The sequence below is a fragment of the Macaca thibetana genome, chromosome 5 (assembly GCF_024542745.1).
Source record: "Macaca thibetana thibetana isolate TM-01 chromosome 5, ASM2454274v1, whole genome shotgun sequence".
Lineage (NCBI taxonomy): Eukaryota > Metazoa > Chordata > Mammalia > Primates > Cercopithecidae > Macaca > Macaca thibetana.
This window is the reverse complement of record NC_065582.1, coordinates 123,081,624-123,109,598: the sequence shown is the minus strand read 5'-3', so window position 1 is coordinate 123,109,598 and position 27,975 is coordinate 123,081,624. Positions and strand designations below refer to the sequence as shown.

General features: G+C 41.3%; 1 protein-coding gene across 4 annotated transcripts in view; it reads right to left on the bottom strand.

Annotated features, from left to right (window-relative positions):
* Positions 1-27,975, bottom strand: part of MOB1B (MOB kinase activator 1B) — an 81,865-nt gene that overhangs the window by 34,059 nt on the left and 19,831 nt on the right. For 2 of the 4 annotated variants that reach the window (XM_050791430.1, XM_050791432.1), the window contains exon 2: positions 430-541. The exons of 1 other annotated variant lie outside the window; for it this stretch is intronic. In XM_050791430.1, coding sequence (XP_050647387.1) covers positions 430-458 — 29 coding nt within the window. In that variant the 5' untranslated portion in view covers positions 459-541. Of the gene's footprint in view, positions 1-429; positions 12,276-27,975 lie in introns of those variants that run through there. One more of the 4 variants, XM_050791431.1, reaches the window with a different exon arrangement.

The following is a 27,975-nucleotide window of genomic DNA, read 5'->3' as shown; positions in this document are numbered from 1 at the left end:
ACGGTGAAACCCCATCTCTACTAAAAATACAAAAAATTAGCCGGGCGCGGTTGTGGGCGCCTGTAGTCCCAGCTACTCGGGAGGCTGAGGCAGGAGAATGGCGTGAACCCGGGAGGCGGAGCTTGCAGTGAGCCGAGATCCCGCCACTGCACTCCAGCCTGGGCGACAGAGCAAGACTCCGTCTCAAAAAAAAAAAAAAAAACAAATCATGTATTTGTGTCAACAGCTCCATCTCTTCAAGGTTAAGTGAGTTATTAATCTAACTACAGCTAGCTAAATGGCAGACCCAAGGTCTCGAAGAAGTTACTGTTACTGAGTCTCAGCTTCCTCATCTATAAAATGGAGATAATAATACCTATCTTACTACTGAAACTTATGGTAAGAACTTCACTACTATTAGTTCTCTTTGCTCCGCTTCTAGGTACTAACCTGTCATTCACATCAGTAGCTCCTTCCATAGGTCTAAGTCCAACACTACAGATCAGGTATTCAATAAATACTTGTTAATTGATAGTTCCAGTCAACTTCAGGCTGAGAACTCCTACATCAGGATAATAATGATGATTAATATTAACTAACATTTACTGCAAGCTTTGTACTGAGAATATATACGTGCAATACATCTCATTTAATCTCCGTAACTCTGATACACATGCTATTATTTTTCTTTATTTTATGGATGACAAATCTAAAGCTTTAAAGTACTTACCCTGCTCAAGATTATAAAAGTGGTAAATTAAGGAGCCAAAATTTAAATTCAGGATTTAAATCTCTAAAGTCCATTCCTTTTTTTTTTTTTTTTTTTTTTGAGACAGAGTCTTGCTCTGTCACCCAGGCTAGAGGGCTGTAACCCAATCTTGGCTCATCCGCCTCCTGGGTTTAAGCGATTCTCCTGCCTCAGTCTCCTGAGTAGCTGGGACTACAGGCACCCGCCACCATGCCCAGCTAATTTTTGTATTTTTGGTTTTGCCATGTTGGCCAGGCTGGTCTTGAACTCCTGACCTCAGGAGATCTGCCCGCCTCAGCCTCCCAAAGTGCTGGGATTATAGGCATGAGCCACAGCGCCCGGCCTAAAGCCCATTCTTTTACCCACTACCCAGCATTACTCAATGCTTTACCTTTAGCTTCTACTATTTCTAACAATTTTCTCCCTTTTTCACCATATTTTACTCAAGTCATTCATGAACAACACAAGGCTAATTTATATCAACAGAGTTATTAATAGCCGCCTTTTTTTTCTTATTTTTAAAACGTTCTTTTTTTCTTACCCTTGTCTCCACCCCTTTGTAATTTTATTTGTGTATTTTTTTGAAGACAGGGTCTCACTCTGTCACCTAGGCTGGAGTGCAGTGGCACAAACACAGCTCACTGTAGCCTCGACTTCCTGAGCTCAAACGATCTTTCTATCTTAGCCTTCCACCTCAGCCTCCCAAGTAGTTGGGACCACAGGTTCATGTCACCATATCCAGCTAATTTTCTTGTTGTTGTATTTTTCTATAGGGAGGAAGTCTCACTTTGTTGCCCTGGCTGGTCTCCAACTCCTGGGCTCAAGTGATCCTCCCACATTCACCTCCCTAAGTGCTGGGAATAGATACATCTTAATCTTCAAACCACCTATTTCCCCTCCTCATACCTTCTCTAATTCATATGAATACTCAGCACATACTCTGACAGTAAGGAAAATTAAAATTCTACCCTACACCAATTTCCCCCAAATGTTGCCAAACACATCCACGCTTTCAGAAAGGCAGATATCCATCTGCAAAAAAATGTTAGAAGCTGTCAAAATAGAATGTGTTCTAGAAATAAGACTAAAAGCTAAAGGCTAAAAGCTATGAGTATTGAAAAGATAACCTTGTTTCAAGACAGACAGCAGTCTGAACAGACATCTACTTACATTTCTGCCTATAATCCCTTTTAAATCACTATTATTAGTGGCAGGTGGCATTCCTACTATTGTTACTGTTAGGAGAGTAAGAAATCCTTAACACGGCTGGAAAAAAAGAAAGAATGCTATCTGCTATCCGCAGTTCAGAAATTGGGGAATTCTTATAAGATTAAAAAGTTGATGAGACACAGTGACTGAGAAGTCAGAAAACCTAGCTTAGATATGCCCAGTAGAAGTCTCTATGAAGGTAACAGTGATTCTACTGTGCTCCAAACTCAGAATCCAGACTACGGGAGAGGACCCTGAGGGGATCTCCAGAAGATTATAGGGAAACTTAACCCAGGGTCTTTGCACAAGTGAATCCCAATACCCTTCTGACTGGTCTTTTTCTGAGAAGTAGGCAAGCACAGCCTAAGCTGAAGCTCAGAGCATGGTGGAGGGGGGGATTTTAACCACCTCCCCAGCAGGCAGGGGAACTTGGCAGTCAAAAGAGAACCTACTGGCATACCTCTATACAGTAGGCAGCGGTTCCTACTCCTTCCTGTCACCAGAGGGAAGCTCCCATAATCAGACTATTCACCAAGAAGCAAACCAATATCCTCACTCAAGTTGAGCAGACAATCCCAAATCACTAAATATTCCAGGAAAACCACCACCATGAAAGAACTACTCAACAATGTATCTAATGCTAATGAAAACCAAGAAGAACATATTAAATATAATCAATATCTTTAGAAATAACAGAGACACTTATATTCAAAAACAGGCAATTATGAAAAGAAACAATCAGGGAAGGATGGAGAAGCTGAAGTTCTCCTTAAGCAAGTGGTGTTAAGTCAAGAGATATTAACTGCAGTGAGGGGAATTGAAAAATTAAAGAATTCTGGTAAGATTAAAAAGTTGACTTTTTAATATAATTCACTGCGGAGATGGTTACTAAAAAACTGTGTTAAACAGTGCACTCTAAATGGGCGATTTGTAAGGTATGTGACTATGTCTAATTAAGCATTTTTTAAGGCACAAAGAAAAATATAATTGACGTTATAAAAGTGAACAGTGGACCATACAAACAGAGTCAACTGATACTGACAAAACAGGAAAGGCAATTCAATGCGGAAAGGATGATCTTTTCAACAAGTGGTAGTTCTCTACTGCTTGGGACACTGGGACATCCAGAGGCAAAAACATAAATCTAGACACAGATCTTACACCTTTCACAAAAATTAACATGAATTAGATGATAGACCTAAAACTACGACACAATACTATAAAACTTCTAGAAGAAAACATAGAAGAAAATCTATGTGACCTTGAATTTGATGAGTTTCTAGATACAAAAAAGCATCTTATGAAAGAAAATATTTATAAATTAGACTTTATTAAAGTTTAAAATTCTCCTCTGTGGCTGGGTACAGTGGTGCACGGCAGTAATCCCAGCACTTTGGGAGGCCAAGGTGGGCAGATCACTTCATCTCAGAAGGTCAAGACCAGCCTGGGCAATATGTCAAAATCCTATCTCTACAAAAAATTAGCTGGGTGTGGTGGCACACACCTGTTGCCCCAGCTACTCAGGAGGCTGAGGTAGGAGTCTGGGGGTGTTGAGGCTGCAGTGAGCCAAGACTATGCCACTGCACTCCAGCCTGGGTGACAGAGTGAGACCCTGCCTCAAAATAAATAAATAAACAAACAAAATTCTGCTCTATGAAAGACACTGTAAAGAAGGTCAAATATCAAGCTACCAACTAGCAGAAAATCTTTGCAGATCACATACACAGTTGAGGACTTATATCCAAAATATACAAAGAGCTATTAAAATTCAACAATAAGAGCCTGAACAACATAGTGAGACTCCATCTCTGCAGGGGGGAGGGAAGCTAGCCAACTAGCCACGGATGTGATGTCTGTAGTCCCAGCTACACAGGAGGCTGAGGTGGGAGAATCACCCAGGAGTTCCAGGCTGTATGTAGTAGGCTGTGATCACGCAACTGCTCTCCAACCTGACTGACAGAGTGAGACCCTCATTCTAAAAAGAAAAACAAAAATCAACAATAAGAAGACCCAGTGTCTTGATCCTGCCTTTTCAGAGTCTATGACTCACTTGTCATAACACTCCTGCAAAACTGGTGATATCATCCCCAATTTTTTAGTTGTAAGCTTAGGGAAATTGTGTAATTTGATATTTCACGGCCAGTTTCAGATCCTGTCTTTCTAACTTACTGGCTAAGAACTTCCTTAAGTTTAAAATGAAAAAACTGAGAATGACATCACCAATTTTGCAGGACTGTTACGATAAATGAGTAAATACATTTGAAGCACCCTAGTTTTGAGGTAGCAGTCACAGAGCAAACGCTCAGTATAATGTGAAAGAAAAATATAATCTTGGAACCCCAAACTAACTAGGCTTAAGAGAAAGGTGGCTGGCTAATCAGAGCCTCACAAGAATGTAACCACTTGCCTCACTGCCTACCCTCCTTCCTTTTTTTTCCTTCCCCTTCTGTTCGCTCTTCCCCCTTTAAATACTGAAGTTCCCAAAACCCTCTTTGGAAAAAGCACAGGTCACAGATCCCACTGTGACTTGTGTTTCTTTTTCCCAGGCACATCCTCAACCTTGGCAAAATAAACCACTAATTGATTGAGATCTGCTCAGTCAGTTTTTGGTTTACAATAGGAACTAGCATTTTTTAAATGTACAAATGACTATATATATATATGCACATTTACATGCACTTAAATGTGTATAAATAAAATACCCTTTCTGACTTTATCCTCTTGCCATACTTCCACTAATCCATGAAGGAAGGGTCAGCTTAAATATGACCTCCTCCTGCTTTTTTGTTTATATTTCTCTTTCCCTCTCCCTCTCTTTCATTAGATTGTGGGTTACTCAGGGATATGAGTCTTGTCTTAGATATCTTTGCATTCCCAATTCCTAACACAGAAGCTGAAACGTAATAGAATACATAATAAATGCTTATTATCTCAAATAATGATGTTGAAGAGGACGAAAAATCATATTGAGAGGAGCCACTGTTACCAATATTAAAGAAAAGGATCAATCTGTCATCTTTATTTTATTCACTATGACAAATCTAAAGGATTCCAACTGTGCAAGAAAAGTAACAGATTGAGAAATATTTCCTAGTCCTGACACCAAAATTTCATTTTCAGTATTAGGCCCCTTTACAGTACTGCCATACTTAAACTTTGGTCAAAAAAAAAAAAAAAAAAGAACAAAGAAAAACCAGCTTCGCCAAAGCATTTGCCTGCAAAAGGCGTTCAACGCAATCAGTGACACAGAAGTTGTATGGTCTAAACGCTTTGAAATTAAACTCTTACAATACAGAAGCCAGCCTGATAGGAAACAAAAACACACACACACACACAAAGTTAAAATCAGGTAGTGCCTACTTCTCCTTATCTCATACAATTTTAACTGCACTTTCTTTTTTCACCAAATAATATCTAGTCATCCCTAGATAATCAGTGCAGGGGTAATTTTCCTCAGGAAGCTTCCCTGATATCCTAAGACAGGTTAAGGATGCCTTCTCTGTGTTCAGACAGGATACTATCATTGTCTATTTTACATAGCACCATGAGATTCTCAAAGGTAAGAAATGTTTCTAAGTCATCACTGCATCTCCAGAACCTATCACAAGGCCTAGGTCAGAACAGAGCTTCAATGTTGAGCTAACTGACAAAGAATTCCAGGACAAAAATTTGAAAGCACGGCAAATACCTTAGACATTTGTCAAAATTTATATCTTCAGCTTATACAAATAGGCCTAATCATGATAGGTTCAAGTAGCATAGTACATAGTATGCACGCAGAATAACATACGTCTTATATTGTAACTAACATTTCAGTAGCACAATGGAACAAACAGAATCCAAGCACAAAATTACAGTACAAGGCTATAGAATTTACTTTACCATGAGAGTTTAAAATGCAGGGCCTTGGAAAGGGTCCTAACAAAAATCGCGAAAGCAATCCAACTACAATTGGTTAAAGAATTCTGTTCTGACTTCTGACTCCTGTTTCTGACTCCCTCTCCATCATACTTCCTCCTTAGGTAATCTGATATTCTGGGCATTGAACTAAGGGGAAGTTGAGTTGGGTATATATTTCGGTTTCACAGGATATATGTAGTGTGCAATCACATCCATGTATGACTAGATAATTGCTAGTCTGGGTACAGGAATGACATCCAGGAATATTCCTACCACCCAATGCACTGCCTTATCTGGTATCATTAACACTAAGGCAGAGGGCCAGAGACATCTAGATATGAGCTCCACATGGTATTGGCACAGAAGTATCTAAAAACACTGCACTTCATATAAAACTTACCAACGGTGAGATAGTCTGGATATTTGTCCCCACCCAAATCTCATGTTGAATTGTAATCCCCAATGCCGGAGGTGGGGCCTGGTAGGTGTTTGGATCATGGGGGTGGGTCCCTCATGGCTTGGTGCTGTCTGTGTGATAGTGAGTGAGTTCTCGTGAGATCTGGTCATTTAAAAGTTTGTTGCATGTCATCCCCTACTCTCCCCCTTTCTCTCTCTCCTCTCTACTTCCTCTATCTCACACTGTCTTGCTCCTACTTTTGCCATGTGACGTGCCTGCTCTCCTTTTGCCTTCTGCGATGATTGTAAGCTTCCTGAGACCTCCCCAGAAGCTGATGCCACGATGCTTCCTGTACAGCCTGCAGAACCTGAGCCAATTAAACCTCTTTTTTAATAAATTACCCAGTCTCAGGTATTTCCTTATAGCAATGCCAGAACAGCCTAACCCTAGGAGCTGCCCCAAATTTGAAAACAATCTTAAAATATTACAGACACTACCAATAAAACGAGTTGTGAATCTCAAAATTTTCTAAGCTATCAGTAATAAACACAATTTGATCAGTCATGCTAAAGAAAAAAGTACACTGCTGACATATGAAGAAGTGGTCAAAAAATCTAAATAAAAAAGTATAAGAGGCTGGGCGCAGTGGCTCACACCTGTAATCCCAGCACTTTGGGAGGCCAAGGCGGGAGGATCACCTGAGGTCAGGAGTTTGAGACCAGCCTGGCCAACATGGTGAAATGAAACCCAGTCTTCACTAAAAATACAAAACTTAGCCAGGCGTGGTGGCATGTGCCTATAATCCCAGCTACTCAGGAGGCTGGGGCAGGAGAATTGCTTGAATCTGGAAGGCGGAGGTTGAAATGCGCCAAGATCGCGCCTAGGTGACAGAGCAAAACTCCATCTCAAAAAAAAAAAAGTATTAGAGATATCTAGCAGTTGACATAAAAATGTTATTTTTCTATATTTTGTGATGTTAACCTTGTGTTATTAAAATTATGATGTGATTTTTTCATTCTAAATATTCATTTTGACACCAAATTTTGTATTTATATATTTTTTCATTTTCTCAAAAAGGGAAATGTTTTGATTTTTTAAATTTTGATTGAAAAAGATTTTCCAAAACTCTAGATCTCTATCCACTTGAAGGCTTATTAATGCTACTCACAGAGGGAAAATCAGAAGTTATAGCTTGATATAACTGATTCTCTCAATTATCAATATATAAACCCATTTAGGTACATGTACAGTCTTCTATTACCATATTTACCAAACTATGACAAGTGTGTGTTAACTCCTGTCTCTTCTATTACCATGTACAATTTAGAAGCAGGTCCCACATGTCTTATTCATTTGAGTATTTTTTCAGAAGCTACTTTCTAATGCAGATCAATAATTGTTGATTTTTTTTTTAAGTTACTCTACCTTCAACTACTATCTTTAGAAAAGTTTATCAAAGCTCTTTCACTATTTTATGTCAGATGATTATTCATCATTGTGGGGTAAGAGGAAAACATGGTTAACTGTAAGAAATGATGTGAGCTAATCTCTCTAAGGATTCAGGTGCTGAGATACTGGATGTCATCCCAATTCTTTGATCACCTCAAAGATCATCAGAGTTGAAACAGCTGTGCTGTTTAATGGGCAAAACTAGCACCAAGTGCAAAAAGCAGGAACTAGCAAACTACTAGTTCCTCTTCCATAAAATCTGAACCACCCCATTTAGCTAATGGAATCTCTAGAACTATGTGAAATGGGAGTGTATGCTTATATAATATTATGTCAAAAAAACCATCAGAAATGACCCTATGGTTTTATTTTTAAAAGGTAAAGTACTTTCTAGGGTGACGGAAATGTTTCAAGTTTAAAAGTAGTGTGGTTTACAAAGAGCATACGCTTGTTTAACTATACGCTTAAGATCTGAGCACTTCATGTTTTGTAAATCATATCTCGGTAATAAAAATAACTTAGCAATGAACTCCCCGAACCTACTGAGATATTTCTGAGCTACATAAAATGGAAATACCGCCACAATGCTCTTAAACATTTATCTAATAATTTTTTCTTTGCTGACTTCTTTGCCTCCAGTTCTTTGAGTCTTTCACAATCTGACAATATGAACCTTCTCTCTAGAGACAAAAAACACAATTATTAGGCCAGGCGCGGTGGCTCACGCCTGTAATCTCAGCACTCTGGGAGGCCGAGACGGGCGAATCACAAGGTCAGGAGATGGAGACCATCCTGGCTAACACGGTGAAACCCCACCTCTACTAAAAAATACAAAAAAACTAGCCAGGCGAGGTGGCAGGCGCCTGTAGTCCCAGCTACTCGGGAGGCTGAGGCGGAGAATGGCGTGAACCTGGGAGGCAGAGCTTGCAGTGAGCCAAGATCATGCCACTGCACTCCACCCTAGGCAACAGAATGAGACTCCATCTCAAAGAAAATAAAAAAGAAATTTTTTAAGTTGCAGCAGATAAAAGTGACAAAGAGGTGAGTAGAAATTAAAGTATAGTCCTGAGAACACATTTTATGTCTAAAAGGGCATCTGGAAATTCAAATTAAACTGTTAAGAAACAGCCACTACTGCTGAGTCTGTATGGCATAGAAAAGAAAAAAAATAAAATAAAATAAATAGTCAAAGTAGTCAAGAGAGATATGATAGCCAGATACAAATAAAGAGAAAATCAGACAACGTACATGTGGCAAGAGATGTCTACTTCTGCAGTTATAGTAAGACAAAATACTATAGTTAAAGTTGGTTAATCAAATCCTAAATTCAAAGATGAGATACATTAAAAGACCAATTAATATGTACTGCCCTAATATTATTTTTATTATTAACCTGAAAACAAAAACGAAAGGAAACTTGTTCACCCATTTAGAATCAGATTTTAGAGACATTTAACTGATAACAATGTTGATACACGGACAGAGATTCATCTTTAATCGTCTAGGATACCTAATACTGGCAAGACATCACCATGTTAAGCACTGTGGGAAGCTAGCAAAACACCTAACAGATATTCCTTGCAGTTCAAATCTGGTGGTTTGTTTTGTTTTCTGACATGGGATCTCACTCTGTCCTCACCCAGGCTAGACTGCAGTGGCATGATCTCAGCTCATTGCAGCCTCCACCTCCCAGTGGTAAGGAAAGGAGGCAGAAAAGTGCTAGCTAGATAGAGGAAGGTGGGTCCCTGGAGAGGGCTCCATCCCTGGGCCTGTGCCCATGGACCTAGGTGACGGCAGACACTCCTGCCTTCATGCCCAAATGCTGCATTTCTCAAGACCACCTTGGCCCACCATGGCCCCATCCTGTGCCTATAAAAACCCCCGGAGACCCTAACAGGCAGAGACACAAGTGGCTAGACGTGGAAAGGAACACTTCAGCGGAAGAAGACACAAGCGGCTGGGTGTCAAGAGGCCATTGAGTGGACCACGCCGGCAGAAGAGCAAACCAACAGACGCCGGCACTGGGCAGGTCATAAACCAGCGGAAAGATGCCGAGTCTGGCCAGGGCAGTCGGAAGAGAGACTGGGCCACAGAGTGGCCGGACTCCAGGGGAAAACCATCTCCCCCTGGCTCCTCCATCTTCTGAGAGCTACTTCCACTCAATAAAACCTTCCCCTCATTCTCCAAGCCCACCTGTGATCCAATTCTTCTGTACACCAAGGCAAGAACTCCGGGATAAAGAAAACCCTCTGTCCTTGTTAGGCAGGGGGTCTCAATGAGCTGATGGCTAAACTAAAAGAGTACCCTGTAACACACACCCACTGGAGCTTCAGCACTGCATGCTCCACGTAGAGGTTTGAGCAGCAGGGCACCAAAGAAGCGAGTCACACCCCCACTGCGCACCCTTCAAGGGGGACAAGGGAACCTTTCCCATTTTACCAGGTTCAAGAGATCCTCCCAATCATCCTGCCTCAGCTGGGATTACAGGTGCGCACCACCATGCATGGATAATTTTGTATTTTTAGTAGAGATGGGGTTTTGCCATGTTGGCCAGGCTGGTCTCGAACTCCTGATCTCAAGTGATCCGCCCACCTCGGCCTCCCAAAGTGCTGGGATAATAGGCATGAGCCACCATGCCTGGCCCCTTGTGGTTCAAATTTGGATTAATCTGTTTTCTTGCAAAAATGAGAGGTGCTGAACAATCAAAGTTGGAAAAAGGAAATATCAAATTCGTTGAAAAAAGGAATTTAAGAATATCTACTAATACACTGCAGTGATTCAACACAATAACACAATTTCCTTTCACTTAGACACAACACAATTGCGAATGCTTAACAGAACATAACAATAAAATGGATCAGTACTTAGAAGAAAACTATTGAAGATGTTGGGCTGAAAACATACACTAGCCTCCACTTCCTACTCAAAGTCATAATAAAGTGAAGTTTTTTAAAATCATAATCTCATACAAATAAAAAGAATGAAAGAGAAGACAACAAAATTTTGGAAATTATAAAGTAGATGAATAACTGATTTAATGTCCCTAAGAAAACCCAATCCTAGGCTGGGCACGGTGGTTCACACCTGTAATCTCACACCTGTAATCACAGGCCAAGGTAGGCAGATCACCTGAGGAGGAGTTCCAGACTACCCTGGCCAACATGGTGAAACCCCATCTCTACTAAAAATACGAAAATTAGCCAGGCGTGCTGGCAGGCGCCTGTAATCCCAGCTACTTGGGAGGCTGAAGCAGGAGGATTGCTTGCACCTGGGAGGTGGAGGCTGTGGTGAGCCAAGACCGTGCCACTGCACTCCAGCCTGGGCAACAAGAGTAAAACTCCATCTCAAAAAAAAAAAAAAAGAAAACACCCAATCCTAAAATTAAAACCAATCCAATTTACATCATAGATCCTACAAAAAATTCAGGATGTAAAATTCTAGATGTAGAATACTCTGGAAATGCAAGTAAAAATAGAACAGGATTTTTACCACTCTATTTAAAAAGCAGTTGTAACCTCCAGATCCCCTAAACAATCTACACAGTGGGCTTCTGTACCACCCCAGCCCCAAGGAAAAACTGAAAGCTGAAGGTTTATTCTATGGAGAGGGCAAAACAGAAAGTCTCTGACTTGAGGGACCCCAGTAGAGTTGTAGGCAAGTTTACCATACTTAACACAAGGAGATAAAGTGAATTTGAATAATCAATATTGAGACCCCTAGCCTATTCCGCTAACCAGAAACCTTGCAATCAGGAATAACAGCCTCCAAACAAAGACCAGAAAAGCTTTTTTTTTTTTGCGGGGGGGGGGGGGGGCCAAATCGTACCATACCATGTATAAGACCTGAAAAGATAATCATACCAGGAGTTCTTCAAGGAAATAACCTAGCTATATCATCCTTCAGCAAAGCCCATAGTTGATAAACCCTCCACACTCATGCACACAGAAATCCAATTAGCTTTTTAATTGCCCTACTTATAAATAAAAGCAGAAAGCAAAAGAGTTACCAGGCACTGGAAGGAAGCTTCTAACATGAGACGGGCACGGTGGCTCACGCCTGTAATCTCAGCACTTTGGGAGGCCAAGCCAGGCAGACAGCCTGAGGTTAGGAGTTCAAGACCAGCCTGGTCAATATGGGAAGACCCCTTACTAAAAATTTCCCCTTACCAAATACAAAAAATTAGCCGGGTGTGGTGGCTCGTGCCTGTAGTCCCAGTTACTTGGGAGACTGAGACATGAGAATCACTTGAACTTGGGAGGCAGAGATTGCAGTGAGCCGAGATTACACCACTGCACTCCACCTTGGGTGACAAAGTGAGACTCCATCTCAAAAAAAAAAGAGATGGGAAAGAAGAAAAAAAAAATTAAGGACCAGTCAAGAAGCCTAATATCCAAGATACAGAAAATTCGGAAAGAGAAAGTGTTTTATCAATAAATCAGGACATTTTCCTAGAACTGAAAATGCTCTTTCAGACTAAAAGAGAACCCACAACAGTGCATGAAACTAGACCCACACCAGAGGATGCCATTATGAATTTAGAAAAAGTTACAAAGGTAAGACCTTAAAATAATCCAGAAAAAAAAAAAAAGGAAGTCCCATACAAAAGATCGGAAATAAAAAAATCAATAAAAAAGTATTAGAGGCTGGGCAAGGTGGCTCACGCCTGTAATCCCAGCACTTTGGGAAGCTGAGGCAGGAGGATCACCAGAAGACAGGAGTTTGAGATCAGCCTGGCCAATATGGTAAAACCCTGTCTCTACTAAAAATACAAAAATTAGTGAGGTGTGGTGGTGGGAGCCTGTAATCCCCAGTGACTTGTGAGGCTGAGGCAGGAGAATAGCTTGAACCTGGGAGGCGGAGGTTGCAGTGAGCTGAGATCGCACCACTACCCTCCAGCCTGGGTGACAGAGCAAGACTCCATCTCAAAAAGAATTTTTTTTTAAACTTAAAAAAAAAAAAAAGAAACCCATTTAGACTTCTGAACAGCAAATGGAACTTTGATCCCAGACAAATTAAAACTAAATTCTGTAGGAAAATTATTTCTACCCTAGAACTCTATACTCCTCTGACATAATGCCAATCAAGTATGAAGGTATGTTAAGGTCTTAAAATATTTACATTCCTTATTGTTTCTACAGTTTTAGAAGATCTGCCTCACCAAAATAAAAAAGTAAACCAAGACATGAGATCAAAGAAACAGGAAATCCAACCCAAGAACTATGTAAGGGGAGTCCCTTGGATGAAGGCTAAAAGAGATACCAAATATGACAGCTATGGTACAGGACTATATAATACCAACAATACAGACTGGAGCAGGTCAAAAAGCTCCAACATAGGCTTGTTCAAAAAGATCAAATGAGCCAGGCACGGTGCCTCATGCCTGTGATGCCAGTGCTTTCAGAGACCAAGGAAGGACAGCTTGAGGCCAGGAGTTCAAGACCAGCCTAGTGTTTTGCTGAAAGTTTTACTTCCTGTTTGGGTTTGAGGATTTGAAAGCAAAAGAAACCACAATATTACACTTAAATGCAGTTCAAAGAAAAGTTTGATTAGCATAGCAAAAGAGTATATTGGTGACTCACGCCTGTAATTCCAGCAATCCCAGCACTTTGGGAGGCTGAGGCAGGCGGATTGCTTGAGCTCAGAAATTCAAGACCAGCCTCGACAACATGGCGAAATCCTGTCAGTACTAAAAATACAAAAATTAGCCAGGCATGTTGGTGCACGTCTATAGTCCCAGCTACTCCAGAGGCTGAGATGGGAGAATCGCCTACGCTCGGGAGGCAGAAGTTGCAGTGAGCAGTCAATGTGCCACTGCACTGCAGCCTAGGCGACAGAGTAAGACCCTGTCTCAAATTTAAAAAAAAAAAAAAGTATAATGGTTAACCTAGCAAAGACTAAAGTGAGAGAAAAGGAAAATACACACACACACACAAACACACACACTCACCAAGTTGGGGAAAATACATTCAGATTAAGCAGTGCTGGGAAGTCCTACAACAGCCATCTGGAGTTCCAATTGAAATGAGTCCGGTCAATGTGTGTTTACTCCACAGGCGAGACTTCAGGGTGCAATTGGAGTGTCCCAGCTTATATTGCCAAGCCGCTAGCTGAAATTATCAGCTACGTGCAAATATGCAGCTCTAAAGGTTTAATTCATAATGCTTAATTTTTTACTTTGTGTGTTTTCGGAGGGTCTGAAACCTAGAGAATTGGCCAGATTCCCTAGGTTTGAGAAGGTCCACAGTACACTCCCTTTCTTTTTTGAAGTTTTTCAGGACTGGTGGGTGTTTAATCTCCATGTAGCCCACATGGGGTCATTTGTTGGTCAGAGGCCTAGCATTGCTTCTGAAGGCTGAACAAGAGAAATACAATTTTAAATTCCTTACACCTGGGCAACATAGCAAGCACTCATCTCTACAAAAAATTTCAAAACATTAGTCGGGCATACTGGCATGCACTACACCTGTACTCCCAGCTAGGCAGGAGGATCACTTGAGCCCAGGAGTTGGAGGCTGCAGTGAGCTATGATCTGCCATACTCTAGCCTGGGCAACAGAGACCCAGTCTCTAAAAAGACACATACAATAATAATAATCTTAAAAATTAAAAATAATTTTTTAATTATAAAAAAAGAATTTAAATATGTTTGACGGTTAACTGGGGGCGTATTTGAGGATAAAAGACTTAATGAATACATATGAAATTAAACAAAACAATTACGGAGACAGCATAAAGCTATGCAGAAGAGGAAAAATAAAATTATATTCCAGGCCAGGTGGGGTGGCTCACACCTGTAATCCCAGCACTTTGGCATGCTAAGACAGGCAAATCACTTGAGGTCAGGAGTTTGAGACAAGTCTGGCCAACATGGTGAAACCCTGTCTCTATTAAAAATACACAAAAATTAGCCAAGCATGGTGGCAGGCACCTGTAATCCCAGCTACTCGAGAGGCTGAGGCAGAAGAATCACTTGAATCTGGAAGGTGGAGGTTGCAGTGAACCAAGATTGCACCACTGCACTCCAGCCTGGGTGACACAGCAAGACTCAGTCTCAAAAGAAAAAAAAAGAAAAATTATATTCCAGTACTTGGCTCAACTGTCCACAGTGTTTACATAATATATATTGAAAAGTTGGCAGAATGGGGCCGGGTGTGGTGGCTCATGCCTGTAATTCCAGCACTTTGGGAGGCTGAGGCAGGCGAATCACTTGAGGCCAGGAGTTCGAGACCAACCTGGCCAACATGGTGAAACCCCATCTCTACTAAAAACACAAAAATTAGCCGGGCGTATGTGGTACATGCCTGTGATCCCAGCTACTCGGTAGGCTGAGGCAGGAGAATCACTTGAACCCAGGACGCAGAGGTTGCAGTGAGCCAAGATCATGCCACAGCACTCCAGCCTGGGCAACAGAGCGAGACTTCACCTTAAAAAAAATACAAATAAATAAATAAATAAATAAATAAATAAAATAAGTTGGCAGAATGAAAAGTATGTATGTGGTATTTGCAAAATAATTTTTTCTTCTTTGTAGACACAAGATCTTTGCCATGTTGGCCAGGCTGGTCTTGAACTCCTGGCCTCAAGTGATCCACCTGCCTCAGCCTCTGAAAGTGTTGGGATTACAGGCATGAGCCAATGCACCCAGCCATTTGTGGTGACAGAGGAGTGAAACCTTTTTTCCTCCACAATGAGAATTCAATAACTGGCCAGGTGCGGTGGCTCACACCTGTAATCCCAGCACTTTGGGAGGCTGAGATGGGTGGATCACGAGGTCAGGAGTTTGAGACCAGCCTGGCCAACATGGTGAAACCCCATCTCTACTAAAAATACAAAAATTAGCCAGGCATGGTAGCGGGCACCTGTAATCCCAGCTACTTGGGAGGCTGAGGCAGGAGAATCGCTTGAACCCGGGAGATGGAGGTTGCAGTGAGCCGAGATCACGCCACTGCACTCCAGCCTGGGTGACGGAGCGAGACACTGTCTCAAAAAAAAAAAAAAAAAAAAAATTCAATAACTAATGACTAAAAATATAGAAATCAAGTAACAATATAAACATGTTAGAGATGTGAAATTAAAAATCAAAACAATCAGGTAAAAGACTTCAAAGTAGTTGTATCTCAGAAGCAGAAAAAGAGTTATGGCCGGGCGCAGTGGCTCACGCCTGTAATCCCAGCACTTTGGGAGGCCGAGGCAGGTGGATAAGAGGTCAGGAGATCGAGACCATCCTGGCTAACATGGTGAAACCCTGTCTCTACTAAAAATACAAAAAATTAGCTGGGCATGGTGGCAGGCACCTGTAGTCCCAGCTAATCAGGAGGCTGAGGCAAAGAATGGTGGGAACCTAGCAGGCGGAGCTTGCAGTGAGCCAAGATCGTGCCACTGCACTCCAGCCTAGGCGACAGAGTGAGACGAGTTATTTTTATTACAAGCCCTATAGAACTGTTTGACCCTAAATTAAACTATATACATGAAGAACACTGACAAAAATAAAAAGTTTTTTAAGTTTGAAAGCCTAATTAAAACTAGTTTGAATGCTTAATCAAAACATGGTAAAAAAAAATGGTTTATATATAGAAATGTTAGTAAACTGCTCTGTCTTTAAAACCTAAATATACTATATAATTGATATGGTTTGGTTTTGTGTCCCTACCCAAATCTCATGTCTTAGTGTTGGAGCAGGGGCCTGGTGGGAGGTAACTGGATCATAGGGATGGACTTCCTGCTTGCTGTTCTTGTGACAGTGATTGTGTTCTCATGAGATCTGGTGGTTTAAAACCGTATAACACTTGCCCCTTTGTTCTCTCTCTCTCCTGTCACCATGTGAAGACCTGCTTGCTTCCTCTTCCCCCTTCTGCCATGATTATTAAGTTTCCTGAGGCCTCCCCAGCCATACCTCCTGTATAGCCTGTGGAATTGTGAGTCAATTAAATCTCTTTTCTTTATAAATTACCCAGTCTCAGGTATTTCTTCACAGCAGTATGAGAGAACAGGCTAATATAGTAGTATAGATATATGATGCAGCATTCTTACAGTATACCATAGATAATAAGCAAGTCAAAACCATCTATACAAATGGAGACTGCTCATTCTAATGGCATCCTAATTAGCTAGTAGCTGGCAGCTGCTACTGCTATCATCCTTAACGCTATTATCAAAATTGTTCCGAAAACATCCACATTAGAAATACTGCCACATTCAACCAATGTGATATACCAATGGGGCTAAGGAAAACAAAAGACAAAAACATGTATCAGGTTGTTATTTATAAAAGCAACAAGCAGCATGGGGCAGTGGAAAAACACAGACTGATGACTGGAGTCCTATAGCCCTGGAATCACACTGCAACTCCACAATTTAGTGAGAGACTTGATTTACTTCTCAGCCTCTCTAGAACCTTATTTGCCTCATCTACAAAATGGAGAGACCAACATGCTGCAAGAGTTTTCTCAAGGATTAGAAATCAGAAAATAAAATACTAGTGTGATGCCTGGCACAAAGATCAATAAAACTCATTTATTGTTATTATTTAACTCGGGCATTATCTACTTCATGTGGTTTAAAAAAAAGAAAGAAAAAAAACCCTTGATTTTTGCCATTGGATCACCTAGACTGGAAATGCTGATCTGTCTAGTACTAGTTATGTGATTCCAGGTAAGCTATTTAATTGATTGATTGCAATCATTTTGATTGCAAATCATACAATCTGCATGGTGGATGATATGATTTCTCTTATCTGAAAATTAAATTACATGTATAGAAATATAGAGCGCCACTTGGCATACAATCGATATTCAATAATCAATACCAGTTAAATAGATCTGTACCATCTCGTTATCCTTGGTAGCTAGAGGCCTGCTCCACAGATACAGGCTGAGTTATATCTACAAATTGTACATTTTTAACAATAAACTACAAAAAGAGCAGAAAACCAGCTAGGTGCGGTGGCTCACACCTATAATCCCAGCAGTTTGGAAGGCTGGAGTGGGAGGATCGCTTGAGCCCAGGACTTCGAGACCAACCTGGGCAACACAGTGAGACCACATCTCAACAACAACAAAACTTAGCCAGGCATGGTGCACGTGCCTGTAGTCCCAGCTACTTAGGAGACTGAGATGGGAGGATTGCTTGAGTCCACAAGTTCGAGGCTGCAGTGAACTACGATTGCCCCACTGCACTCCAGTCTGAGAGTGATATCCTGTCTCTAAAAGAGTGGAAAATTTTCTTAATGTCATAAAATTCAAATAAAATAAGACACTTGGAATTCTTGGTAATCAAAATTAGTCTCACCAGAATGTATTGTTGACAAAGTGTGGCCTTAGAAAATCATAAAACCCAAAGCAAATATTTCATCTAAAAACAAAGAGGCCAGACTAGAAATGTTTCCAACCCTAGAAAATCACTAAAGGTAAACTATTTATTCAGAGGTCTGATCTCATTCTGACCAGTTCCACAAGTCAATCATAAATCTTCTCTAACATCTTTAGGAAGAAAGCCTGCATGTTGTCAAATAAAACCTGTTATTTTATGAATAAGAAAAAGAGACACAAAAGTATGATGATTTTGCCCAAATTATAAAAGTTTTGTAACTACCACTACCTTAAGTCCTACCTCTTTTGAGCCTGATTTACAGGGGCCTACACAGTTCTAGACATATTCTTTCAGAATGTAACTGCAAATCATAGGAACACTTGAATTCTTCTACACAACTGAGCCAAAACATTTATTTCATTAAAGCTCATTTCATTCTCCTCTTTCTGTCTGGGAGGCTAAGAGATCTTTCAGATCACCAATGCTTTAAGCATGAGCTTATGGTACCCAAGCACAGGACAACCATGATTTCTCTAAACAAAGTCTAACAAGAGCAGTTAGTGGTTATCAGTATGATGTCAGGAAATGCCCACTGTGAAAGTAATATACAGATGCAATCAAACCTGGGACACAAGGCAGAGAAAGGGCTGTGTTAAAAAAAAAAAAAAAGAAAAAGGTACAATTAAAAACGTTTAAAGAAGTCCCTTTAGTGCTAATACAGTCAACTGCAAAAGTGACATTTCACATTTTTGAGACTTTGCAATGCTTCCCAATACCTAGAATGGGTTTCAACTCCGACCATTTAAACTAAGAGAGGATAACAGAAATAAGTGAAAACCATCAGAGAGAAAAAAAGAAAAAAATGCATAAAACTAAATGCAAAAATCCTCCCTCTTCCTCTTTTTGAAATAAGTGAAATGCAAGCATAGTTGTCAGACCGCCATTTAAAAAAAGAACAAATTCATTAAGCTACCAGGGTTTCACACATAAAATCATGCAAAGTATTTACTGATTTTACTAACAAAAAAAGGTAAAGAGTGTTCTGAGTTGTCATAACATATAAATTACTCTTAATAATTCAACCTATAAATACTCAAAAACAACAAGCATGCCATAAAAGCATATTCTTCACATGCACTAGCCACTGGACACTACTGTTTACTCATACTTTAGGGAAAGAGTTACTAAAAGAAAAAAACTCTTCATCCTGAAATAACTCAGAAACTAAAAACCCTAGCATGGCTTTCTATCAGACTCCATGAGAAAAGCAATAAATGAATTAAGAGAAGTGAAAAGTAACTTTAAATCTACCCCCAGAATCTAGTCACTTTTATAGCTCCATGTATGCCATCTACCTCCCAAACATGTTTATGTACACTAAATTATCAGTTTGTTGTCTGTAGTAAAATATAAAAAAAAAAAAAAACTAAGAAACAAGATACACACTTTGAGTTAAATATCTCACTTTGTGAAATCCACCCTTATAGACTATACTATATGCTAATCTTGGAAAAAAAGCATTATTTTTCTAGTGAATTGTTAAAATTTCATTTTAAAAATTTAAATTTTAAATTTTAAAACTTCATTCTAGCCAGGCACGGTGGCTCACGCCTGTAATTCCAACACTTTGGGAAGCTGAGGCAGGTGAATTGCTTAAGCCCAGGACTTCAAGACCACCCTGGGCAACATGGGGAGACCCCATCTCTACAAAAAATTTTAAAAATTAGCTTGGGGTGGTGACGTGTACCTGTGGTCCCAGCTACTCAGGAGGCTGAGGTAAGAGAATCACCTGAGCCCAGGAGGTAGAGGCCACAATGAGCAGTTGTTGAGCCACTGCACTGTAGACTCAGCCACAGAGCAAGACCTTATCTCCAAAAATAAAATAATAAAATTGGCCAGGTGCGGTGACTCACACCTGTAATCCCTTGGGAGGCCAAGGTGGGCAGATCACTTGAGGTCCTGAGTTCAAGACCAGCCTGGCCAACATGGGAAAATCCCTTCTCTACTAAAAACACAAAAATTAGCCGGGCGTGGTGGTGCACACTTGTAATCCCAGCTACTTGGGAGGCTGAGGCAAGGAGAATCACTTGAACCTGGGAGGTGGAGCTTGCAGTGAGCCAAGATCATGCCATTACACTCCAGCCTGGGTGACAGAGCAAGACTGTCTCAAAAAAAAAAAAAAAAAAAAAAAAAGAAAGAAAAAGAAAAAAAGAAATGCAGGGGACAGAAATTATTTGGAAGAACCTTTACTATTATCTTGTTTATCTGGCATTAATTTTAAAAGTCCAAGAAGTTTTCGCAATTCTTTTTCTTAACGATGCAATGACAGTGGGAATGCAGGGAAATGAGCATTCTCATTCCCTGATAGAGGGAACACAATTTACAGGGCACATTGAAAAATAGGAAACTTGTGCCTGGTATATGACAATCCTGTAAAGAAGGCCGCTACAAAACTATGTGACAAAGACACAATAAATAAGGCTGAGTACAGTGGCTCACGCCTGTAGTATCGGCATTTTGGGAGGCCAAGGTGGGAGGATCACTTGAACCTAGGAGTTCAAGACAAGCCTAGGTGACATAGCGAGACTTCACGTCTATTAAAAAAAAATTGTTTTTAATTTTAAAAATCCAATAAATAGGTATTCTAAACTCTTCTGTGCACAGTAGTCACCTTTTAATACTTTCCCTAAAATCTTTACAAGGGAAAAACATAAGATAGACTGAGGGGAATCACTCATACCCCACCACCCATGATGAAATTCTTGAAAATGTCAGGCCACGTGCAGTGGCTCATGCCTGTAATCCCAGCACTTTGGGAGGCTGAGGCAGGTGGATCACAAGGTCAAGAGTTCAAGACCAGCCTGAACAACATGGTGAAACCCCATCTCTACTAAAAATTAGCCGGGCACCGTGGTACACGCCTGTAATCCCAGCTACTCAGGAGGCTGAAGAAGAATCGCTTGAACCCAGGAGGCAGAGGTTGCAGTGAGCCGAGATAGCACCACTGCACTCCAGCCTGGGCAACGTAGCAAGACTCCATCTCAAAAAAAAAAAAAAATTCTTGAAAATGTCATTGATTAGTCAGGAAAAAAACTGTTACTAAGAGGCACTATGCTAGGTGGTAGAGATTTAAAACAAACAGTTTTTGAAAATGCCCCATCTTCAAAGAGATCATACACATGACAGTAGGGGTAATGCAACGTCTTTTTGGAAAGGGCTATTATAAGGACAATAAAGGGCACTGAAATGGTATCTAACAAATTGGGAAGTGGGCTCAGGCCAGGGAAAATGTTGGCTTCTGAGCTAAAGAAATGGGGGTGGGGAGGAGAAGAGCAGTCCAGCCAGAATAACAGGAACAGCATTTACAAAGGCAGAAAGACGTGGGAGCAAAGCAGGTTGAGAGAAATGCAAATAAAATCGCTGAACACTGTGGGGGAGGGAAACTGGAACAGGAAGGCACAGATGAGGCTGGAGTGGTAAGCAAACATCTCAGGGAGGCCTTCAATGCCTTAGAGTTTTGCAGACCACTTCCAGCCCATTCCAATATCTACCTGAAATGTCCAAGTGAACTGTAGGAAGAGGGTGCACTGAAGGATTCCTGCCACTTCCTTTTCGTATTAAAAACCAAGATGCTCAAGTAGAACAGCAGTGGCAGCAATGCCAAGAACAAGCAGGGCAGGCTCCCGCATCCACACAATAAAAACAGCCTCTGATTAAAATCCGGAAGCACAATTCGGCAAAATTCTTGCTGTTTTGAACAGGTGAATGTACTACACATATTTATAACTGTGGTATTGACAGCATTTTTTTTTTTTTTTTTTTTTTGAGACAGATTCTCACTCTGTTGCCCAGGCTGGGATGCAGTGGCATGATCTCGGCTCACTGCAACATCTGCCTCCTCGGTTCAAGCAATTCTCCTGCCTCAGTCTCCCGAGTAGCTAGGATTACAGGCGAGTGCCACCACGCCTGGCTAATTGTTGTATTTTTAGTAGACACGGGGGTTTCATCATGTTGGCCAGGCTGGTCTCAAACTCCTGAACTCAGATGATCTGCCCACCTCAGTCTCCCAAAGTGCTGGGATTACAGGCATGAGCCACCGCGCCCGGCTGACGGCAATTTTTTTTTCTTTATATTCGTAATTGTAGATGAATACAGACTGCAATTATATCACACATACACCCAAAAAAGTTTGCATACTCCATGCAGTATCTTGCAATGCAAGGGTCTTTAATCATCATTAGCCAGAGGACTTAGAGCTAAGAGTTAAAAACAAACATTAAGGAGCACATCTATGTAACACGCTGGTTTCCAGTGCTAAGATTCTTGAGGACAGAGATCGCATCTTGTTTATTTCTAAACCCCTTCCTTTCTCCTCCTACCACGCCTAACACTTTGCTTTTATACACAGGAGGTGTTCAATAAATGTTTATTTTATTATGTAATAATGCCATACATTTGTAAGATAGCTAAAAAAAATTGGAATGCACAGTTTATACGCTAGGCTTGGGAATTTCATGAGCGGAGATAATGACAGTGTTTATACAGGACTCTGGTTTATGAAAAGCTTTTCTGGTTTATGAAAAGCTTTCATATACATTCTGTCATTCAAGTCTCACATTAACCCAATGGAAGAAGCATTCGTTAACCTCCAGTAGGCAGAGGAAATAGAAACTAAGAAATTAAGTCATCTGCCCAAGGTCACATAGCTAATGACAGACCAAAGACTGTGAGTCTCAGGTTTCCTCACTCATAGGCCACTGTTCTCTCCCACGACAATTTTCAGTTAATTTAAAAGAAAAAAAAAAAAAAAAAGGCTGTAATCCCAGCACTTGGGAGGCCAAGGTGGACGGACTGCTTGAGCACAGGAGTTCAAGACCAGCCTGGCTAACATGGCAAAAACGTCTCTACAAAAAATACAAAAATTATCCAGGCATGGTGGCACACACCTAAAATCCTGGCTACTCAGGAAGCTGAGGTGGAAGGATCACTTGAGCCCAGGAGGTTGAGACTGCAGTGAGGTGAGATGGTACCACTGCATTGCAGCTTGGGTGACAGAGTAAGACCCTGTCACACACACAAAAAAGAAAATTACTGAAAACATACTTGCTAAGCAATGTCCTAATGTGCTGGGAAATAAAACGGTGAACAAACCCTCAGTCCAGGAGGAGAAAACTTAGAATCCAGAAGGAGAAAAAAAGACCTTAAACAAGAAAATAATTGCAAGTATGAAAGGACAGTAAGGGGATCGACACTGAGGCTCCTTTATTGGGAATCTCTCAAAGACAGAACTGGTGTTATATTGAATCCACGGATTTTTCTTATTTACCTTATTTCAAACCATTTAAATTAATACACAGGCATCCACTTTGGAAGGTGCTTTCAAATCACCTAGGGATCTTATTAAAATGCATTATAATCCAATGATTAGGACCTGAAATCCTGCATTTCGAACATACTCCTAAGTGGTGCCAAAGATCCACACTTTGAGAATCTACAGCAGACTTCTCAAGGATTATGGTTATGTAGAGACACTGATCCCCTCAGTCCTAAGAGTACCTTCTGCCACCAGAGGGCCAAGAACAGTTTTTCTTCTGCTACATAAAATGACAGTGGTATTTTTCTTCCTTAATGTTAAGTGATATTTAAAAAAAGGCAAAGACATCACTAACAAGTATAGTTATCCCCTTACAAATACATCCCCACTTGAAAGAAAGCTAAAATCAATAGAGCTCACCAGGCGTGGTGGCTCATGCCGGTAATCCCAGCACTGTGGGAGCCTGAGGAGGGCAGACCACCCAAGGTCAGGCATTCGAGACCAGCCTGGTCAACATGGTGAAACCCTGTCTCTACTAAAAATACAAAAATTAGCCAGGCACACACCTATAAATCTCTGCTGCTTGGGAGGCTGAGGCAGGAGAATCACTTGAACCCAGGAGGCGGAGGCTGCAGTGAGCCCAGATTGAGCCATTGCACTCCAGACTGAGTGACAAAGCAAGACTGCGTCTCAAAAAAATAAAAAGAAAAATAAAATAAAATCAATAGAGCTCAACTAAAGCAAATTTTGGTTCCCAAATGTCTAGCTGTTTAAAACTGTAGGTTTTTGGTATAGTTTGTTTCTAACTATAATTAGAAATATAATTTTTTAAAAATGTTGGTTCTTCAACCCAAATGTCCATCAATGATAGACTGGATTAAAAAAATGTGGCACATATACACCATGGAATACTATGCAGCCATAAAAAAGGATGAGTTCATGTCCTTTGCAGGGACATGGATGAAGCTGGAAACCATCATTCTCAGCAAACTATCACAAGGACAGAAAACCAAACACTGCATGTTCTCACTCATAGCTGGGAATTGAACAATGAGATCACTTGGACACAGGGCTGGGAATATCACACACTGGGGCCTGTTGAGGGCTGGGAGAGGGACAGCATTAGGAGAAATACCTAATGTAAATGATGAGTTATGGGTGCAGCAAACCAACATGGCACATGTATTCCTATGTATCAAATCTGCACATTGTGCACATGTACCCTAGAACTTGTATAATTTTTTTTTAAAAAGTTGGTTCTTGATGGCTTGCTATTTTCCAAATGAAACACTTGAGAGGAGCCGGGCACATTCCTCAGCCCCGGGCTCAAAACAAACAAGCCCAATACAAACACATCCCATCCTCCCATCCCACCACATATCGCCATATATCTCTCAAACTTCCTGAGCCCAGTACAAACACATCCCATCCTCCCATCCCACCACATATCGCCATATCTCTCTCAAACTTCCTGAGCCCAGTACAAACACCACCTGGAAAAGTCTCCTATAAGGAGGCAGCCGTTCAAAGTTTTACTGAAAGCGCGGGAACCAAAAGAATTCCTTTGTTCCCCTGTAACTTTCGGGCTATAAAAAGCAAACACTCACATTGTTCGGGGCCCTCTTGTATGCTGTGTAATGGAGGGACCAAGTTCGAACTTGTCGTAAAGATCCTTGCCGCTTGGCTTTGACTCTGGACTCTGGTGGTCTTCTTTGGGGAATAGAGGGTCTGGGCATAACACACTGATGAGGATTAAAGGGCTGAAGAGTCTAAGCCACTGCAGCAGACCTCAAAATATTGCTCTGAATTGGTCTGTTGTCCACTGACTCAAAAGTACAATTCCTAAGAGTTGAAAATAAGACAACTGAGTATTTGGCAGGTATGGAGAAGGGTTAATGACAATGGAATCAGGCATGTGTGAGCAAAAACTATAACCACAGGGAGTTTTTAAACAAAGAGCTATTTCAGTAGTTGAATCTAACACTACAGAGCTCTAGCAAACAAATGGATTCCCTAAACAGCAGGAGGGTTATGCTGTTGCTCATCTGTTTGAAACATGATCCCAAACATCACAAAGTTGCCTTAAAATACCTTTCCCCCTATTGTTTCTATTGAATTACTCTTTATTTACAGAGGTTTACATTTCCACTAAGTTATAGTGTTACCTATTTCTACAAAAGAAGATTTACATAAAAAATATTCCTCCTAATGCCCAATACTATAATACTATAACTACTAAACTATTATCATCAAATTTCAATTTGGGAACAACAAAAAGACTCAGGCAGACAGATACAAGGGTAGCAATAAAAGAAAATTTGACCAGGCAAGGTAGCTCACGCCTATAATCCCAGCACTTTGGGAGTCTGAGGCAGGCAGATCGCTTAAGCCCAGGAGTTGGAGACCAGCCTGGGAAACATGGCAAAACTTCGTCTCTACCAAAAATACAAAATATTGGCCAGGCGTGGTGGTGCGTGCCTGCAGTCCCAGCTACTCAAGGGGCTGAGGTGGGAAGATGGCTTTAGGCCAGGAAGTCAAGGCTGCAGTGAACTGAGGCTGTGCCACTGCACTCCAGCCCTCCAGCCTGGGCAACAGAACAAGACTCTGTCCCAAAAAGGAAAATTCAACCTTTCCATTACAAATAGTAACAATAATGCTACTTGGCTATCAGACACTTAAGACTATGATAGGGTCTGGAGGCAGGGAACATAAAGCCGACTCACACTTCAGCTATGACAGGAAAATCCTCTCCATGGGACATAGGCCAAGTAAATGACTTTGTAACTGTACTTCATCTCACCATTTACATAGGGTATACTCGAAGTAACTAATGGAATCCTCTAGAGGATATTTAAACGCCCATGAATTCTGTAACGGGGCCCATGAGCCCCTATGCTCAGGCCCGCTCCCACACTGTGGAGTGTACTTTCATTTTCAATAAATCCCGTCATGCCTTCCTTGCTTTGTCTGTGCATTTTGCCCAATTCTCTGTTCAAGACGCCAAGAACCTGGATACCCTCCATCCCTGACATATTTTGGCAAGCCAGCCAGGAGGAGAGGTCAGCCCAAAGGGATTTATTTTTCTCCTTTCTCCTTTTCCTTTCTGCTCCATACAGGGGAATCTCTCTCTCTTTTCCTTTCCGACTTGGGACCCTTGGTGGGCAGCACCTAAACACAGAGACAACTACATGCTTCTGGCCATGGCCAGTGGAACTAAGAGGTTTCCATGCGGAGAAGCCTAACTGCCACCTTCCGGTTCGCTTAAGGAACCTGGGTCTTTTTCATTTTTCCTTTCCTTCTTTTTCAGTCTTTCAGCAGCTGTTTATAACTGCCGTGCCCCAAAGGGGGAAGGACCTGTTTTGTCTTTTTTTTTAATCTTTTCCTCACGTGGTCCCTGATTCCTACATTGGCACAGCTCAGAGAAAAATCACATGTTTCAGACGACTTAAAGCTTCTTTTCTTATGCTAACTACTTCCCTTAACAAACTTAACTGGCTAAGGACAAAAAGGTCCACCTGACATCCAGTTCTTCTCATTACACTTCATGGTTATTCTTAGAAAGTTCACATTAGGCTCTGGAGGGGAAAACCTGCATGTGGCACCGGTGCCCACCTAAGGTCAGAGACATCTGACACACTAAGATCGGACCCCACAGGAGGACGCTCTGGGGCATCCTGTGGACCTCAGCCTCCCCATAGAGGATACTCTTGCAGAGGTTCTGAGGTCTAGAGGTTCTGAGCCCTCCTTAGAATTCTCTCGCAGTTGTAACGCTGCTTGGCCCCAAAACTGTTTGGAATCTGGAGCTTACTGTTTAATGGGAAAGGGGGATGGTGCTGCATTCTAAGCAGGGGGCCTGACTAACGTGACGTTCTCCTTTGGTACTGTTTGGCCCCAGTGCTCTTCGGAGTCTGGGGAGGTTTTGCCTTTAATAATCAAACTGCCACGGACACTGCTTTCCCAGAAATTTTGGTTCACAGCCTTCATTGGATTATCTATCGGAGCAAAGTAGAACTGGCAAGCTTGTATTGCTACCTCATGGCTAAGCTTCCAAGCAACTGGATCTTCGTTTGTACGTATACATGTCTAGATGTATTTATTCATATGTACACTTATTGTTATATGTTGTGTCTACCAAAATTGGCTTATAAGAGCGTTCATAAATTAAGTCTAAACAATTTTCAAGTTCACGTGACTTAAAAGTAAAACTCTACTAAACAAACTAGCTTTAAAATTGTTGGTGGAATAAAAATAGAAATGCCTTCAGAATTGTCAGCATACATTTTGTCTGAATTTTACATTTGTCTTTGCTAGATATTTTTAAATGTCAGTGTTAATTTTTTTTTTTTTTTTTTTTTGAGACGGAGTCTGGCTCTGTCACCCAGGCTGGAGTGCAGTGGCGCAATCTCGGCTCACTGCAAGCTCCGCCTCCAGGGTTTACGCCATTCTCCTGCCTCAGCCTCCCGAGTAGCTGGGACTACAGGCGCCCGCCACCTCGCCCGGCTAGTTTTTTGTATTTTTTAGTAGAGACGGGGTTTCACCATGTTAGCCAGGATGGTCTCGATCTCCTGACCTCGTGATCCGCCCGTCTCGGCCTCCCAAAGTGCTGGGATTACAGGCTTGAGCCACCGCGCCCGGCGTCAGTGTTAATTTGAGCTTGCCTCTCATTCTATTC